General features: G+C 34.5%; 1 protein-coding gene across 1 annotated transcript; it reads right to left on the reverse strand.

The window, feature by feature from the left end:
- Nucleotides 1-628: 628 nt before the first annotated feature.
- LOC113749380 (putative disease resistance protein RGA3) lies at nucleotides 629-8,091 on the reverse strand. Its single transcript, XM_027293128.1, has 5 exons — nucleotides 4,508-8,091; nucleotides 3,720-3,883; nucleotides 2,789-3,426; nucleotides 1,904-2,222; nucleotides 629-1,142 (listed from the first exon to the last, which is right to left on the reverse strand). Exon 1 carries the CDS (start codon nucleotides 8,057-8,059, stop codon nucleotides 4,538-4,540), a length of 3,522 nt encoding a protein of 1,173 aa, XP_027148929.1. The 5' UTR covers nucleotides 8,060-8,091; the 3' UTR covers nucleotides 629-1,142; nucleotides 1,904-2,222; nucleotides 2,789-3,426; nucleotides 3,720-3,883; nucleotides 4,508-4,537.
- Between the last annotated feature and the right edge of the window lie 9,308 nt (nucleotides 8,092-17,399).

Below are 17,399 nucleotides of genomic sequence, written 5' to 3' on the forward strand. Positions count from 1 at the left end.
CTTTTTCAAATTTTCGATTAAAATTTTTTTTAATGCGTTGGTTATAATGAACCCCTAGGATACAACTCCAGTAAATTGTTTCAATAGTTATCTTTCCTTAGTATCATGTATGATAAAAACAATTAAATCCTTCTATGATGAATAATTTATAAAATTTTCTATTTTCTTTTAACTTCGGATTCGAAAATTGCAAAATAGGTAAAGTTAGGACTAAAAATTTGATTTCCAACTTTACTATAACAAATTTTCTCAACTAAATTTAAAGGGACAGGTTGCAAAACTAGCTAACAAATTTTCTACATTTGTTCTTGAGTTTTGAATCTAGTCGTACTATTGGACTAAGATTGATTCAATTTCAATATAATCATTTCATTTTTTATGTTTATGATACTATCAATACAGAATGAATTGGAACTATAAAAAATCCTTTTCTTTTCTTCATAACCAATTTAAATAAATCTTGCTCAATGTTACCAAAATTTTTTCTTTTGGCAACTTATTTCTTGAAAAATCATGGCAAATATATGTATTTTGAATCGCTAGATGTATGCCTTCTCCTTAAAAAAAAATGATGCTTTATAACGTCCAAGTGATTTTACAAAGAAAAAGCTTATTATCCCACAAAAGCTTTTTTATTTTCTTATTCATTTCGCCATTTTTTTTTAATACTTCACCCTCCCAACACCTCGCCACATCCTGCCTACCCCTTACAAAGAAAGGGACAAGCTCTTTTCATTTTCTCAAGTATCTGTTGCAATGCTCTCTCTCTGTAAGCCAAACTAGAGTAATACATGCATTCTAGCCAGCCATGTGCACGACACTTTTAGTATAGTTAAACTGAAGTTTTGGGATACAGTACTATAGAGCAAAACTTTAGTATAGTAACAAATAATGGAAATGTGAATTGAAGGACTTTTTCACGCCCACAATCCAACAACTAGCTTCCAATGCTCTTGCCTTCTCATCCTCTCACTTTCAATGCTTCCAATGATATGAGATCTATGTTCATGCGATTGCCAAGTAGAGGAATCCAGAGAGCTTATAATGGAACCAAGATCAACCAAATTGGCTACTAGTCTCAGCAGCAAATTGGTTCCTTGATATGCTTTCCTCTGTCTGAAGCAAATCAAATTAGAAGAAACCTGCAAAATACATGAAAACTTCTCAGGCACTTCCATGTGTATGTGAAAGGCATGCCGACTTCAAGAGAAGCAATCTTTTAATCAATCGAAACTACATTCATACACTACAGTTTGGAAACTGTTGCTTTATACGTGTTCCAACATAGCCTGTTAGACACTGATTGTCTTAAATATTGACATAGATATCCGATTAACAGTTCACAATAAGCAAAGAACTCTATAAGCAACTAGTAATGGAAAGATGATCATTCTAACAAATTAGTGGATGAACCAAAAACGGAACGCAAAAATTAGCAAAGGCAATAAAATTTGCATGAATGTCAATGTTAATAGAACATAAGAATGAAAGCTATATGTCTATGTAAAACTTAGAAGAAGAGGGAGATGATAATCCTTCCTCTGCTTAAAAATTGAGGTCCTAATTTTAGCTAGTTTGGCAAAATAATCCCAAGCAAAAAAGTCATGGTTGAACATTCATGTATTATCATTCAAAACCAATAATCAACAGATTTAGCCTCTAAATACCTTCTTTTGAGCAGACTGATTTCCCCTAACACACTAAGATATTTGGGACAAAAATGGATCAGTAAAGGATAACCTTTTTCAGAAGGAAGCAGCAAAAGAATGTCACTATTCTATAATTGTTGGTAAGTAGTTTCCTTCTTCCTTGAATTTGTTAGACTTTACTGTCAGCTTCATTTCAATGGCTATGCTGAAATATGCTTATCTAACCTTAGAAGAAGAGACTTGTGGCACAGTACCTCTATGAAGTGGAATGAACCACCTTGAAGAACTTTCTTGTGTAACATTTATTATTGATTTACCACCTTCATTGGTCTTCACAAATCTCAGATATAGCCAAATCATCGCCTTCATTTCTGCATTCCGAGCACTACAGGACATAACACTTTCAGTTTTTCTATTTGGTGTTTGAGAAGTCTCCATCAAGGCTAATGCAATTTAATCGGCAACCATCTTTATTTGCGAAACCTGCCTGGTCAGTGACAAATAATTTCTTCCCTTTGACATTCTCACAAAAACAACAGGGAGCCATGTGGTTCTTTTCCAACAAGATGAAGTCTGCTTCCCAAACAGATTCAGGAAAAAAAATCACCAGTTACATTACAGTAATATTAAGGGTAAAATTAGCCATGTCAAACCTTCAAAACTTATGAAGAATGTATTACAAGAATTCCTAAAGAGCAAAAATTAAGCAAAGTCGTATTAATTAAGCCATCAAAAACACAAAGTGCAAAGCTCAGTTTTTATATGTGATTGATTTGAAGTTATGGCAACTGCAACACAAACATAGTAGACCTTTAATCCACTGAGACCACATATCTGTTCATTTACTCCGTCGCATATTGCTTTCTAGAAGACTGATCATCACTCCTTAAGAGAACAATTTTCTACCACATCGCCATCCATACATTTTTGCATGGAAACCACTGCTTCCTACATGTTACAACATAAGATCGAATGCTCCAATAACAAAACCTGTTTATTGATCATTCAAACTGCAAATTTTTGGATTGTGACTATTTATCTTGAAGTAGACATGTAAAAATAATTAAGTTAGTTAACAACCACGACAGTACTTAGGATATGTTATTTTACTAAAACAAATTCAACGCTGGGCCTCATACCTGGAATGACTAGCTATTAGCACAGTTGTACCTTGAGTCTCTCTTGTTCTTGAGTGGAAAGGTATAAGCTGTTGTCCAATTGACATAGGAATTCTTGCATCTACAATTGCAGCACCAAATCTTTTAAATGTTTCCACCCAAATGAATGACTGGCACTGCAGTCACATGCTTCTTTTATGTTGTCCAAATGATCATCAATGCTATCTACAATGTCTAACTTCTTTCCATCAAATCTTCTCACCTCTGGAACTAAAGTATCAGTAAGTCCAGTCTTTTTCAAGCAAGTCTTGTACCTTGATAGCTCTCCAGTACTAGCTACCATGCTCCCCTTTAATTCTTCTCTATCCATGCTAGTTTCTACAAGCCTGGCACAAGCCACTCTGTTTTCAGCACGCTACAAGGAGAAAAGCCATTGAAACAGCCCAAAATACATGCAGTCAACATTTTTCACCTTCATTTCCACAGTCCGAGAAATATATGGCATTTTGGTGGGAGAAATCAGAGATAACAACCTTCCATCTTCAAAACCTGACTGATAAGTGAAAATAACTTCTCCCCCTGACATTTTCATAAGAACAATGCGGGAACCTTGGTGTTCTTTGTCCAAAAAGCATTGATTTCTGCTTCCTAAAAAGATTCTGGAAAAAAACATCACAATATTACGTCACAGTGCTACTTCAGTTATGGCATTAAGTAGAAACATGAGCCACAGAAAGGTTTGGTCTGGTAACCTGTGCAACAATTTATCACTCAAAATCCTAAAGAGCAAAAGTTAAGCTAAATTCCATTGATTAAGGCATAAAGAACACATAATAGTGCAGATATCACCCTGCATTTAGGCACAATTACATGACTCAAACATACTTGCAAACTTGGACCAATTCACTTGTGCTTCTTGTAAGTTGGGTAGAGACTTTTCCAAACCACATACCTCCTCATCTTTCTTCAAAAAAGATTGGAAACCACAGCCTCATGTTGCAATTGGAGAATGTGAACAGTGCAACAAGATGCTTTAGAGGTTCCAGGATGACTCTTTTGAGCCTTCTGCAATGTTTCGGCATTATGACTGCTTTCTGCGTCACTGACACTTGTTGCCTGCAAGGCCATAATATCATCAATCCAATTCACAAAATAGAAAAGTAGGTAGATATAGTTTCTGAGCTTTAAAAATTTTGAAAGATGATAAACATTTGTAGTTTTAACAGCACCCTAGTTCTCGTGCAAACAATTTCAACTTGATCGACATTGAGCTAATTTTATGGCAATCATAACGTAAAGTCCCTACCGAGGAGATAACAGTGAAGATTGAGAACATATCCATCCATTAAATGCCAGCGGTAAAAACAAAAATTGTAATGTTCTCTCAAAATTGCTATTTTATTGGTTTTAATGTTGTTTGGAAAATATCAGTGTCAAAAAAAAAAAAGTGAATTTCTTGGACAAATAGTCAATACCAAGTTCATATATAGTAGTGAATTTTACCATGCTTATTAATCTTTTCGATGGTTCAGAAAAGCAGATGAAATCCACAATTTTTATTGTGTTAATGACAAGAATTAGTTTATAAATTGAAAGAGAAAGTAATCTTCACCGGTTTATAAATAGAGAAACAGAGGGTTACAGAGAAAAAGAGTAAGTGACAAACATGGATAGAATAAGATGGTGAAAAATAGCAATTAATGAGAAGCAATTAATTAAAAATTTGAGGTGAAATCTTACCGGATGGCTCGGAGAGCTAACTCTTAACTCTTAACTAAATAGAGGACAATAATAAATTTCCAGACTTCTCAATTTGAGGCGTTCCATGGCAGCTATGGAGGGTAAATATTCAAGCTTTTGGCAGCCGAACAGAAATAGTTCTTCAAGAGATGCAAGGTTCCCAAGCCAATCTGGTAAGGTTTCGATTGCTCCGAAGTTTTGTAGACGTAGTGATGTGATGTTAGTCAAGTTTTGAAGCTGATGTGGCAGAGATTTCGTGTCAGGCATCCCCCATAAAGACACGTGCCGGAGTGTTGATGAAGATGCTAATCCAGCCCAATCAAATTCCATTACAGAGTAATCTAAGATGGGACCAATCAGCAATCCCCTTAAGCTGGTAAGATAGCCAAATCCACTAGGCATCTCGGTAATCAAGTTGGGACAGCTCTTTAATGAGAAGACCTCGAGAGAAGGGGTTCGTCGCAAATCAAGGGGAAGGGAGACCAGATTGGGACAATTGAGCAACTGCAGCTCTCGGAGAGACGTACACGACTCGAACATTTCCACCGGGAATCTTGTTAATCCCTTGCAGTCACCAATAGTTAATTTCTCAAGAGACTTGAGGAGGCTTTTCTGTCCTTTATTAGGATTTGATCCAAATGAATTAATTCTCGGGCAACCCCTTATCTTCAAGCACTCTAAAGCTTGAAATTGATAAAGATCTTCTGGCAACTCCCGTAAATTCTCACAATCAATGACTACCAATCTCTTAAGACAAGCAGTGCAACTCATTCCTCTTAATGTTGTTATATTAGAGCAAAACCACAATTCTACACTTTGAAGACTTGGGAAAAGACAGAGTCGCTCGAGCATGTCAGTGGATAGACTGTCACGGCCATCAATACTCAAACTGCTCTCTGGTCGTATCACTAAATTTACAGACTCCATGTGTCGACGACCACACGTTAATTCAAGGGACGAAAGATTGGCTATATTGCTCAAAACCTTTTCTGCCAGCAAAACATGGCAATTCTCTTCGATTTCCAATACATTAAGACTTGGGAAATGACTTGGAGTTGGAATGGTGGTCAGTTGGGGGCAATCCCTAATATACAACTTTTCTAGCACGGGAAACACATCCATCACATTTGCGTCCTTCCACTCTTCCAAATTTTTCATGCTTTCAAGAGAGAGAATTTTAAGGGCTGGAAAGAATGTTTGTATGCTAGTAGTGCCTGAACCATATAGATGTTGAAGGGATGACAGTGTGGGCACGGGGAGTTCTCTGCAATTTATTAAGTGCAATTCCACTAATGTTGATGATTTCACAAGCCATTGTGGAATATGATTTCCCCTAAATTTCCGGATATGTAACTCTTTTAAATTCGGGTGAGGTTGGAGACCTTCTAACACATCTTCATCGTATTTATCACTTTCCGGATCCCTGTTGCCCCACTCAAGTACCAACCGATGCATATTTGGCTTTTTAGATAGGTTTGCCTGTTTAGCATTATCTTTGCCATTTACTAATTCAAGATTTCTGATCTCCAAGGAGCCTTTAAGATCTTGCAAGGTCCCAAGCTCCTGGATACCACGACCTTCCTCTTGATGACCAATGTTAAAGAACTCTAACGTTTGAAGACAAGTCCATCGTCCAATACTGGATGGCATTTGGATTTTGCGTCCTGCATCATCATCATAGTGAAAATGTCTCATGCTAATTAAATTGCTCATCTTCTTTGGAAAACCTTCTTCAAGCTTGCCAATTCTTAGTGTTTGCAAACAATAAAGTTTGCAAAGAGATTTTGGCAAAATTGTAATCCTAGAACCTGAAATGTCAAGTAAGTGCAAATGTATTAGTTTGCCGATGGAGGTCGGCAACTCTTTGACATCTGCTCCAAACAATTTTAGGACATGCAAGTATTTGAACTTTGATAACATAGCATCAGCCATGCCACCCTCCAGAAATAGTGTGCGAAGCGATGCTGATGCTTTTTCATTGGTTCTTTCGGAGGAGTATACTGCAAGGTGACGGTCCTGATTGCTGCTGCTACGATTCAAAATTGATTTTGCAAAATCATGCACAAGGTCATGCATTTTATACCATGTTCTCCTCTCCTCCTTTACTTCTTCCAATAAGGAAGTTTGCAACAAAATTCTCAAATACTCATATCCTATTTGCTCCATCATTCTTTCATTTTGGGTATCCGGTTGAAGAAAGCCTTCAGCCATCCAATGCTCAACTAGTAGATCTTGTTCCAATTTAGTATCTTGATCAAAAATTGAGCAATATGCAAAACATTTCTTAACCGGTGCAGGTGACAGATGATCTAAACTCACCTTAAGTATTTGCTGGATCCCACCCTGATCTCCATTCAAGAGGCTCTCCTCCAAAATAGATAGCCAATCCTCTTTTCTCTTTTTAGATAACAAACCTCCGATTAACGTTGCTGCCAGAGGTAGACCGTCACATCTTCTTAAAACTTGCTTCCTTGTGTCTTCCAATTCTTTTGGTACTTCTTCCCCTACAGTTGCCCAAATTTTCACGATAGACCAGCAGTCATCATCGTATAGCTTTCCTAGGTCATGACAAGTAAAATTGATCCGCCGATGTCTAGACAGAACAATTGCCACTTCTTGGAGACGAGAAGTAACAAGACACCAGCTCCCTTTCTTCGGTTTGAGTGCCTCCAAAGTGGTGAAAAAGTCATTCAACAATCCTTCTTGATGATTCCACAAATCGTCAAGAACAAGCAAATATCTTTTTTCCTTAAGTTCAGTTTCAATTCCTTCAACTATTACCTCCCTACTATCCACTTCACCCTTTTTTCTTGTTGACGATTCTAGAATCATTTTGAAGAGCTCCATGATTTCAACTTCTTTAGCCACACAAACCCAAATTTTTTTGTCAAAATGATTATCAAACTGTGGATTGTTGAAAACGGCTTTAGCTAGAGTTGTTTTTCCTAATCCTGGCGGGCCAGTTATGGAAATAACTGAAATTCTATCACTTTCAGATTCGGTCAACAACTTCTTAACTATTTTTGATTCATCCTCGTCTCTTCCTAGGACATCACTTCGAACAATCTTAGAGTCGGTCTGTCGGCTTGTTGCGGCTCCAGATGTTTCTTCAACTTGGCCCTTGCATTCTAGTCCCAAACCTCTGGCATGCCCATGGATCCTTTCAAGGTTCGTGTTGATCTCCCTGATAGTTGAACCCAAACTCCAACGAAAACCAATTTTATTAAAGAATGAAAAGCAGAAGAGTACCTTCTTTTTCAAGGGTTGATTTTGATACTCCACCTTCCGACGAAGATTCTTATAGTTGAGCTCGTCCAGCACATTGTCAGCTTTGAAAACCTCATCTTCCAGCTGCTCGAGCCAATTTTGTACCCCTGGTCTACGCATGTCCTTGTCGGCACCGGCCAAGAAGCCTCGGATCATTGCAGCAGATTTTTCGAGTCTCTCCAGCTCCTTTGGGAATTCACGAGCCAGATTAACATGGTCAGCGGCAAGGGAAACCACCGTCTGCAATGCAACCCGAATAGTAGCACTAACAGCAGCATCAGCCATTTTATCTTGCTTGGGATTGGAATTAGGATGAAACTGTTCTGATATCGATGATGGTGATTGGGATGCTTTCAGCAGCTAAGAGCAAAATCTGTGGAGAGTAAAACTGTAAAAGACTTGCAGACTGCTATTAAGATTTAAGAGAAGACTTGGGTCTTCGGAGTGCTACTGACACAGTCAAGCTGTGGGGCCTTTTGTTGTGGAAAAAATTAAACCGTAGACGTCGTGCTCCCAAAACGAATGGCAAAAAAGACACTCAAATATTGTAGTTTTATTACAGTAACTTCTGTTAGAAAAGGTCAAGAGTTTTATTACAGAGAATTTTTTTTTGTGATCTCAATTCTCAAATTATATCAAACGTTTTTTAGACAATGAAAATTTGAGACTTCTATTTACTTTACATAATATGTAATATCATTGAGAAATTGAGACTCTAAACTTTACACAACTAAGGCTGTTGAGTCCAATATCTGAATGGACGAATATTGGTTCTGTGGAAAAAATCTGACGAAGATTGTAGGCACGGTAATGTCATATCTGCTGTCTACCCAGGAATGACAAGAAACTGTTTTCGGTTCCTCACATTCAAATTGAAAGAAAATTAAAAGGTCAATTACACTAAAGCCGGATGTAATTAGGGGATAAGTTGCATTTTGCCCACTTGAGCTTATTTTATCATCACTAGACAAAAACACGCATCTTGTTTTTTCAGACTAGCTATTTTGCTTCATAGTTCAAAATAGAGATGTATAGTGATCTCAAGTTAATTGAACTTTTATTTTTTGAAGGAGATAATAATCAACGAAATCTTGAAACTTATATTAATTAACTTTATTTAATTTGTAATATCATTAAGAATTGAGACCTTCTATTAACAAAAAACTGTGGCTTCCTGGAAGTTGCCGACAATTTGTGGCCAAACCTTGCATATGTGAGCGGTGAGCCAACCTGCAACTTGACTCTTCGGTCACATTTCTTATACCTCCTTGGCTGAAACAGCGGGCTGTCTCATACCTCCTTATCACAATGCAGTATAAAACTAATGTTTTCAGAACCGGACCGGATATCGACTCGGCCGAGATCAGGGGTCAGGGGTCAATGGGTTCGATCGGGGGTCGATAGGGGTCGAACCGGATGACGTCATAAATAAAAATTATTTAAAAATTAAAATATTATATATAAAATATCTAATAATATGTTGATATTAATAAAGGCATATTCATATATATTTGATGTTTCAAATATATTTAACAAGAAAATACAAAGAAATTAGAACAATCAAGTAGCAATTTATGTTATTTAATAAATATTAACAAGTTTAGAATTAAAATAATGAATTTAATTGAAAAATAACATCAAATTTTAGGACAATATTTATAAAGCATGAAATATTTGAGGTATATTAATAAGTTTTAACAATTTAGGGGGCCAAAACATAATATTGAAAAGTTTGAGTTTTTTTTTAAAAAAATTCTGATTGAACCGGAAAAACCGGTTTTTTCCCGGTCAAACCCGATTTTGACCGGCTTTGACTGGGTTTTAAATTTCCGGTTTTTAACATGACTCGGACCCGACACTTGACCGGTTCCCGGTTCGACCGCCGGTCCGGTCCGAGTTTTAAAACACAGGTATAAAATTGGCTTAACTTCTAACTCATCATCCTATTTCTATGACGGCCGGGCTGAAATAAGGATCCAAAGGATCACGGGATTGTTATCTATAAATAAGGTTATGGTCCTCCGATCACACGTATTATTTTTATTATCGTATTTTCTAGTACCACAAAATAGCTCTTTCCTGATATCCCATCGTCAGGAAAGATACCAGAAAGAAACTAAAGGGCTTTCTTAAGGATTAGCAAATATGTGTTGACTTGGAAGGCCACCCCAATATCTTTAGAGATTCAAATATCAGTTTGTCAATATGAATCCAGGTACGCTTTCGCAATTTTACTGTTAATTTATTTCTTAATAATCGTCATATAGATTTTGGGTTTAATATGTGATGGTTTTCACCAAAGGTTAATATAAATTACCACCCTAACAGGCTTAACTTCTAACTCATCATCCTGTAGTTTCTCTCTTTATAGTTTTATTTTTACTCCTTGCATTGATTGAAAATATCATACATTATATTCTAAGACGTCTCTAAATATTTATTATTTTATTAAATTCAAAATTACTTTTGAGCTCTTCTTTAATATTATTTTCATGTTTATCAATATTTAACACTAAATTTAAATTCAAAATTTGAATTTTTGAGGGCAATTTTAGAAATAAATCCACTAGCACCGCGGTCTCGGACTCTCAGGGCTCGCATTATTTTTAAACAATGCAAGAATGTCAAATGATTTGGGTTTAGATTCCAGTAATACCCCTGCTTGACTTTCCCGGTGTTCACGCGTCTTTGAATGATAATCACAAGTTTTGTGACAAAATATGTGGAACCCAAAAGGATGAAATTTCTCCAAGCAACTTTCACGATTGTTGTTTGCCTTTCATGTGGTAGCGATATGAAGTGCAATGTTTTTGCACTTGATTCCAGTGCATTTTAGGGCCCACTAAAATATAAAAAGCTCTGTTATATTGAAGGGACATGGTATGGAAATGAATGGGAGTTTTTGTTGCATTTTTTTAGAGTAAACGTTATATACATCAATAATGTATGTATTATTACTATTTGAATCATAACCCGTGTGTAAAAGTTAATTTCAAAATCAAATTTTATATAATTGTCATTCATCCAATGCTGACAGTGTATACATTGTTAGTATAGGAAAGATTAATCATTTTTTTAAATCCTATAACAAAAGGGAGCATTAATACAAATTCCCCATTTTTGTTAAATTGTTTGACTAAGGAAGCTGAAAAAGAGTAACTTGAATGGATTTAAGAGCTCTCAATTATTATTAGGTCTAATTGCTTGAGACTAATCATGGCGAAGATTAACCTTGACATTCATAACAACCCCAGTCCATGCTGAAATTGTAAATTCATTTTGTCAAAGGCGTACAAGAATTACCCACAATCCGTGTTGTGGCAAATTTAAGTAATTAAATTTTGTATGCCAAAGTCAATTAATTGCAAATTCAGTAAATGGTTATAGTATATAAATCATATATCACCATTTTTTTCTGGCTTAAAATTGGATTTAAGATTAAGTTTTCTGAGATCACAGGAAGGGAGGGCGGTTTCAGCCGCAAATAAGTAAAATCTGTGTGGACGCTTAGAAGAAGAACAAAAATTGGGTCATGAAACAAGTTTGGTCAATGGTGGCGGCCTTTGGTTTTTTAAAAATTCCATTATTTTCGTTGTAGGAATTAAAAAAAAAACAAACGAAAGTGATTTCAAATTATATCAGTAGGTAGGACTTGTTTTAAGTATTGCTTGGTCAATAAACCTAATAAGTGTGATTAATCTCTTTAGTTTAATTTAATCATCATTCACATCAAGTCCTGATCACTTATTGGCGCTTTTGGGTTGATTGGACCGACTAATTCACTTTTCTGTTTTCTCTTATATTAATCTGTGATCCACCCAACAATGCATCATTTAGACGAGTAATTAAAGAGAACAATTTTGTTTGCTTCTAACAATTTTCGTCAAACAGATAAACTTTGATTTCAATTCGTACTTATCCTTGAATATCGGCATCTAATAGCTTGCTTCTGACGACTTCCCAATTTAAAAGTAGTGCTCATTGGCACACTTATTAGGCCTTGTTTGGATTGCATTTTTTTGAATTTTTTGTAGAAAAATTACTGTAGCGATTTGATATATGTGAGAAAAAAAGGTAATAGAGAAATGTGATTACGAAAAATGACGCAATTTTTCAGCAGAAAAGGGCTGTCCAAACGTGGCCTTAACTGCCTCATATTGTATTAGTGTAGTTCTTGGAAGTCTTCTTAATTACCAGCATATTTTTCTACCTTATATAAAAAGTGGCTAAAGAAATGTGGAGCTAATTTTGGTCATCCTGCTAGTGTGCTTGGTTCCGACGTGAGTGTTGGTTTTGGTTGAGGGAAAGAGAGTAAAAAATCTGAGGCTTATCTATTGGGTTTTTGTCTAATGTATCTATGCGTTGAGTACAAGTTATTAAAGGCAAGAAATGATGGTAGTTGTTGGCTCTTGACTCAAGAAAATGTACTAATTCATTGAAAATGACTTTATTATTATTATTTTTTGATTGTTCAATCTTATCTTGTATTTTAGTGCTGTTGTTTGTTATTAAATGCTTTGTGTTTTTTGTTATTAAAAGCCTTCAATAACGTTTATTCTTTTCAATAAATTACCGACTACAAAAAAATTAATTTCTGTATGAGACATATTTCTCATTTCATTCATAAATCTTTGAATAAATATTTATGATTCTCATTAAAATATCTTGTATTTGCGTTTTTCATTATTATTGAAAGCCAATAATAAATCTTTATCCTTTTCATTAAATTACCTATTACAAGGAATTAATCCTTGTGCGATGTAATTAATTTGTCATGTCCTGCGATTATTTGGATAAAATATTTATCGTTGTGATTAATTTATTTGGTGTAGTTTATATTATTCTTATTATTAAATGGTGTGTTATTGTTAGCTTAAAATATTTTTCCTTTAGATTAAATTACTTCACACAAATAATTAGCTTGTTTTTGTTGTAAAGAATTAATATTTTTCTTTCAAAATTAATTAATTTATGTTTTATATCATTTTCATTATTAGTTTAGCAAATTATTTTTGCTTACTTTTCGTTGAAAAATAGTATGATGGTTATTAATATAATTTTTAAATTATAATGCTTTTTCCTATTAAATTATTTGGTCTAAACAAATTATTACTAGTTTTGAAAAACAAACACACACGCGTACATCCAAACCCATTCTTAACATAATCACACATAATCCGGGGCACTATAAGTTATGCAAAACGGTACTGGTCGAATCTTGATGTGTAAAATGCAGATCTAAGAAGTTTTTTTAATGTTTTGGGCAATGCAAGAAACAGATTAGGCGTCTCTAGAATTTCAAACTATGTTACTCACAAGAACAGATGAGTAATCAAACAGAAAAGCTTTGGGTTCAATTAGTACTAAATTTTATCACGAATGTCGGCACCTAACAGTTGGAGGTTTGATTATCTTCCATGTTATTGATCTAGCTTTTCAGTCCGCTTAGCAGCCATATCGTGACAAGTGTGCTCCTGCAGGAAGTGATCGCATAACATATTTTATCCTAGATTGACCCTCTTGTAACCCAATCTCTGTAATGCTGCAAGTGTAATTTGTATTCATGTAGCAATTAGTGTTAGGCAAGGCCTCAAACGAGTGAAAAAATGGAGCACTAAAATTTGCTTTGGTTTCCTTAGGGGAAACACGGGGAAGAAATGTACACTAGGAAGGTTTTGGAGTTGTTGCCTAGAAGAGCACTTGTTCCTACAATGCTGCACAAGGAACCATTGGCACCAGAGCCATTGTTAGTATAAAGTGGCCTAGAAATTTTGTAGAGGGGGATAAATTGATGCACCATAATGCACTTGAGCTGTTGCTAAAATGAATTTGGTCCGGATTATTGAGCAAACCATCAAGAGACAAATGTTAGAAGGTAGTTTCTCACGATTGTGAATAGAATGCTGGTATGTTATTTTACAGTAGAACTTCTTTTTTCCTTTCCTCGCTCACCTTGTGGTTGTTCCTGACAATAAAAGGCACCAATAGAAAGGTATTTCAATTTATAGACTTATATTAACAGCTTAATTTTGAGTAGGCTAAAAGAAGGGAAGATTGAGGAAGAAATTCAAGGACTGTAAAAAGTCAATAATATTACATGTAGTTCAGTCTACGTTAATTCCAAGATGTCATCATTTTCTTAATCTTCTTCTCTCTTCTTTTTAACTTCTGGTTTTTCCATCCCTCGGCATTTCGCTTTGCAGATTGATATGGTAAACAATACCAGGCTCTTGGATTAAATGTCTCTACAAAAACTCTCACCAAATGGAATTTAAATGGCTCTTATATTGGGCTCAAATCAGAATACTAATAGCACATCTAGATTTTATTGGTTGCATGGGCTCTCCATCTACAATTGGAGAAGTAAAAGTCAATTTTTTTGTTCAGCCTTGCTTGGCCCAAAATGCATGTTCTTTGTCATGTTATCATGCTTGGGTAATATTGAAGGTCTTGGTTTAAATGTGTATAAATTTATGTTAAAGAGAGTTAAATTATACTTACCTCCTGTAAGATTCAATATAATTATTAAAATCTCTTATCCAATTTCTATAATCTCTCATCTCTCCATAACTAGGATAGCCACAGTTTAGACTTATATTGGAACTAGACTAGCAACTTATTGAATTGGAACCAGAACCACAACTATGACAAAAAATTTAGGTTCAAGTTTTTTTTCGTTTTTCTTCTCCAGCGTAATTGTGGGTGAACGTACATCAATCTCTGGGAGTAAAATCACTGATAATGATGCACAAGATGATTCTGTGAATGAGGAAGGTGTCACGGCCTTTAATTCAGGCTGGCTTCCAGGAAGTGATTCCACGTATCATCCTCTCTCTCTATCTGTCTCTCAATAGCTAATACTCATATTCATTGAATTCGTGCAAAGTTTTTGTTATCTGAGCCTTGGATTCTTGTGCTAGTAAATTTGTTTGTTTACCTACATAAGTTGCTTCTTCCCAGGGCTTCGCATGCCGAAAAGGTGAAAGAGAAAAAGAAGAGAAAGAGGTCCCAAGAGGAGACAGCTTTTGATGAAGATGTTGTGGAGGAGTTGATGCTTAGTTCTGATGAAGACGAAGATTCTATGAGTGATGATGCCCAAGAACTCGAAGATACTCAAGAAGAGCCGGTGATTTCAAAGCGGCAGAAAATGAGCCAGCAACCATTGGCAAGTTTGTCTAATCCATCAAAGAAGAAAAGAAAGTATAAATCAAAGAAATCAAATAAAAAGAAGTGTAAGAATTAAGAAGCCGGTGGTCTAATCCTTCGTTTGACAGTTTGGATTCTCTTAGAGCAAAGGATTTTTTTTCCTTCTTCTTTTTGGAAATATGTATTGTTTACTCAGGCAAATTGTTGCTTTGTATTTACACAAGTGTAATTTCAGCAGTTCTGGAATTTATGGAAAAGGGCCACTTCGAGGACTAAAGATTAATGTGATGTATTTGATTTTTCCGTGAGAACCTAAAATTTCTATCAATCAAATAGCCTTTTTGAAAAAAGGAAAGAAGAAAGAAAATGAAACTTCTTGGGCGGTATTGAGAATACTTGCACTTTAATTTGAATAATTATCAAAGCATGCATTGTATGATACAAACTGATAATTGATTTGGAAAGTAAATATTTTAAGATCCAAATATGTGCAACAATTTCAATGTTGGTACCCAAAAGCTTTATTATGTTTAATTTCATCTTGTAAAATAATTATCTAAAAAGTGAAACTAAAAAGGGTTCAATATGCAAAACCAAGAGGAGCAGTAATTATGGGTTTTAGATTAATAAAATTGCTGGTTGTAAATGCCATAGATTAGGGTTTGAATATTGTCCAAGAAATTTTCATTTTTATTCTGAGCCCCTAGTTTGACTAAGAGGATTCAAACATTCCAACAAAGGTCATATTTGATCAGTTCAGATAGGCGAAGTTTCAATTACCTCAAATCTTTGTTTTTTCTTGAAAATTTGATGGACCAAATCTAGAAAGGTAAATGATACTTCACCGTCATTTTTGAGTTGTTTAAGGTGATTGAATTTGTATGTAGTGTTTTATGAGGGAATTAATAGTGTAATTTTGATTTTTTTTTTTTTTTAGAATCTCTTATGATATTCTTTATGTCGATTTTTTAAAAACTTTTGTGAAGCAATACTGAATTTTTTTAACATCCCCAATTAATTGTAAATTAGTTTGCTCTCCAAGAAATGGATTTCCTTTCCATTTTGAGAAGTTCTAGTGCTCAATATGACATTTTTTTTTTTACTTTGATTGGTACAAAATAGCTTAAGTTTTACAAATATATAATGACTTTTTTGTTTTGATGAAGAAAAAAAAAATCCCTAATTCATATTTTGAAACCTGAAACAATGAAAATTCAAAATCAGGTTTGTTGGGTCAAAAGTTATATAGTATATTTATTCATTGTTTACCGAAATTTGTACAAATGACATTGCTGTAATTGGCTACTTATTTTAGTTCATCCATTTTTTTTATTAAGAGAATTCAGTTCATCTAAATAGTATAACATTAATAGTAGAGGGATGGTGGAAGGACACAGTATGCAATTAAACTAATCAATATTACACGGTGCATTTTGTCCAAAAATCGAAGTGAATTTTGGAATTTGAGATAAAGTAACATTTTAATCCAATTTTGTAGGAAAAGTGTAATGGCACAAAACAATTTCCCCCATTGCTCTGCAATAAATATGCCTATTATGTTGAGACATGGCTTTTTAAATTTGTTCAAGAAAATGACATAATAGGACATACAAAAAATCTTTTGTACTACTCATTATTTTATTTTTCTAAATTTTTAACACATAAAAATTCAAATACGTTTGTTAATTCCTAAAATTGTAGGTAGTTAAGTATTTCTTCCCCAAAACTAATTCAAATTATGTTTGCACAATTTCAGTTCATATAGCTAAAAATTCGTGTTTGAAGTGGAAGAATAAACTATATATCTTAACCAAACTTGAACTTAAAGAATAATCAACACGAACTTTTGCATTTTCTTTATAGATTTGGGAGAAATTTGATGAAGATGCTTTTTGTCTTCATACACAATTACTTACAAAGAGAGGCTAATTTATGCAAATGGTTAAGTGGTACAAGAACCTAAAAATTATAAAGGGTAGATAATTAATATCGAATAGGGAGAAAATGCTTCTTTGAACTTGATCTTCAAAATTAAATTAAAGGTGGTCAAGTAATGTCATAAGAGACTATTATGACATTGCCAACTTGGTAGTTAGAAAAATTACCTAGTGCATCCCTAGCATTCTAATTTTTTCCTATTTTCTATATAATTATAGATAATTGTCAGTGGTGAGATTAATATATACAACAATAATGGAACAATATCACGATTGGTGATATCGCCAAAGCTATAATTCTTAGTCTATTCTCATTGATTTTGTTAGTCCTGTTATCCACCTAATTCGTTGAATAGCTTGCCTACTTCTTCTATCTCTTTAATTTATTTATCTTTTATTTTCATAACTCATTGATTTATCTCTTTAATTTATTTGTCTATTATTTTTACCTTTGCTATATTTTTTCCTTGTAGGGTCTGTTTGTTTGGGCGGAAAATGTTTTCCGGAAAATATTTTCCGTTGTTTGGCTGTCAATTAATTTG

This window comes from Coffea eugenioides, chromosome 1 (genome assembly GCF_003713205.1).
Source record: "Coffea eugenioides isolate CCC68of chromosome 1, Ceug_1.0, whole genome shotgun sequence".
Taxonomy (NCBI): domain Eukaryota; kingdom Viridiplantae; phylum Streptophyta; class Magnoliopsida; order Gentianales; family Rubiaceae; genus Coffea; species Coffea eugenioides.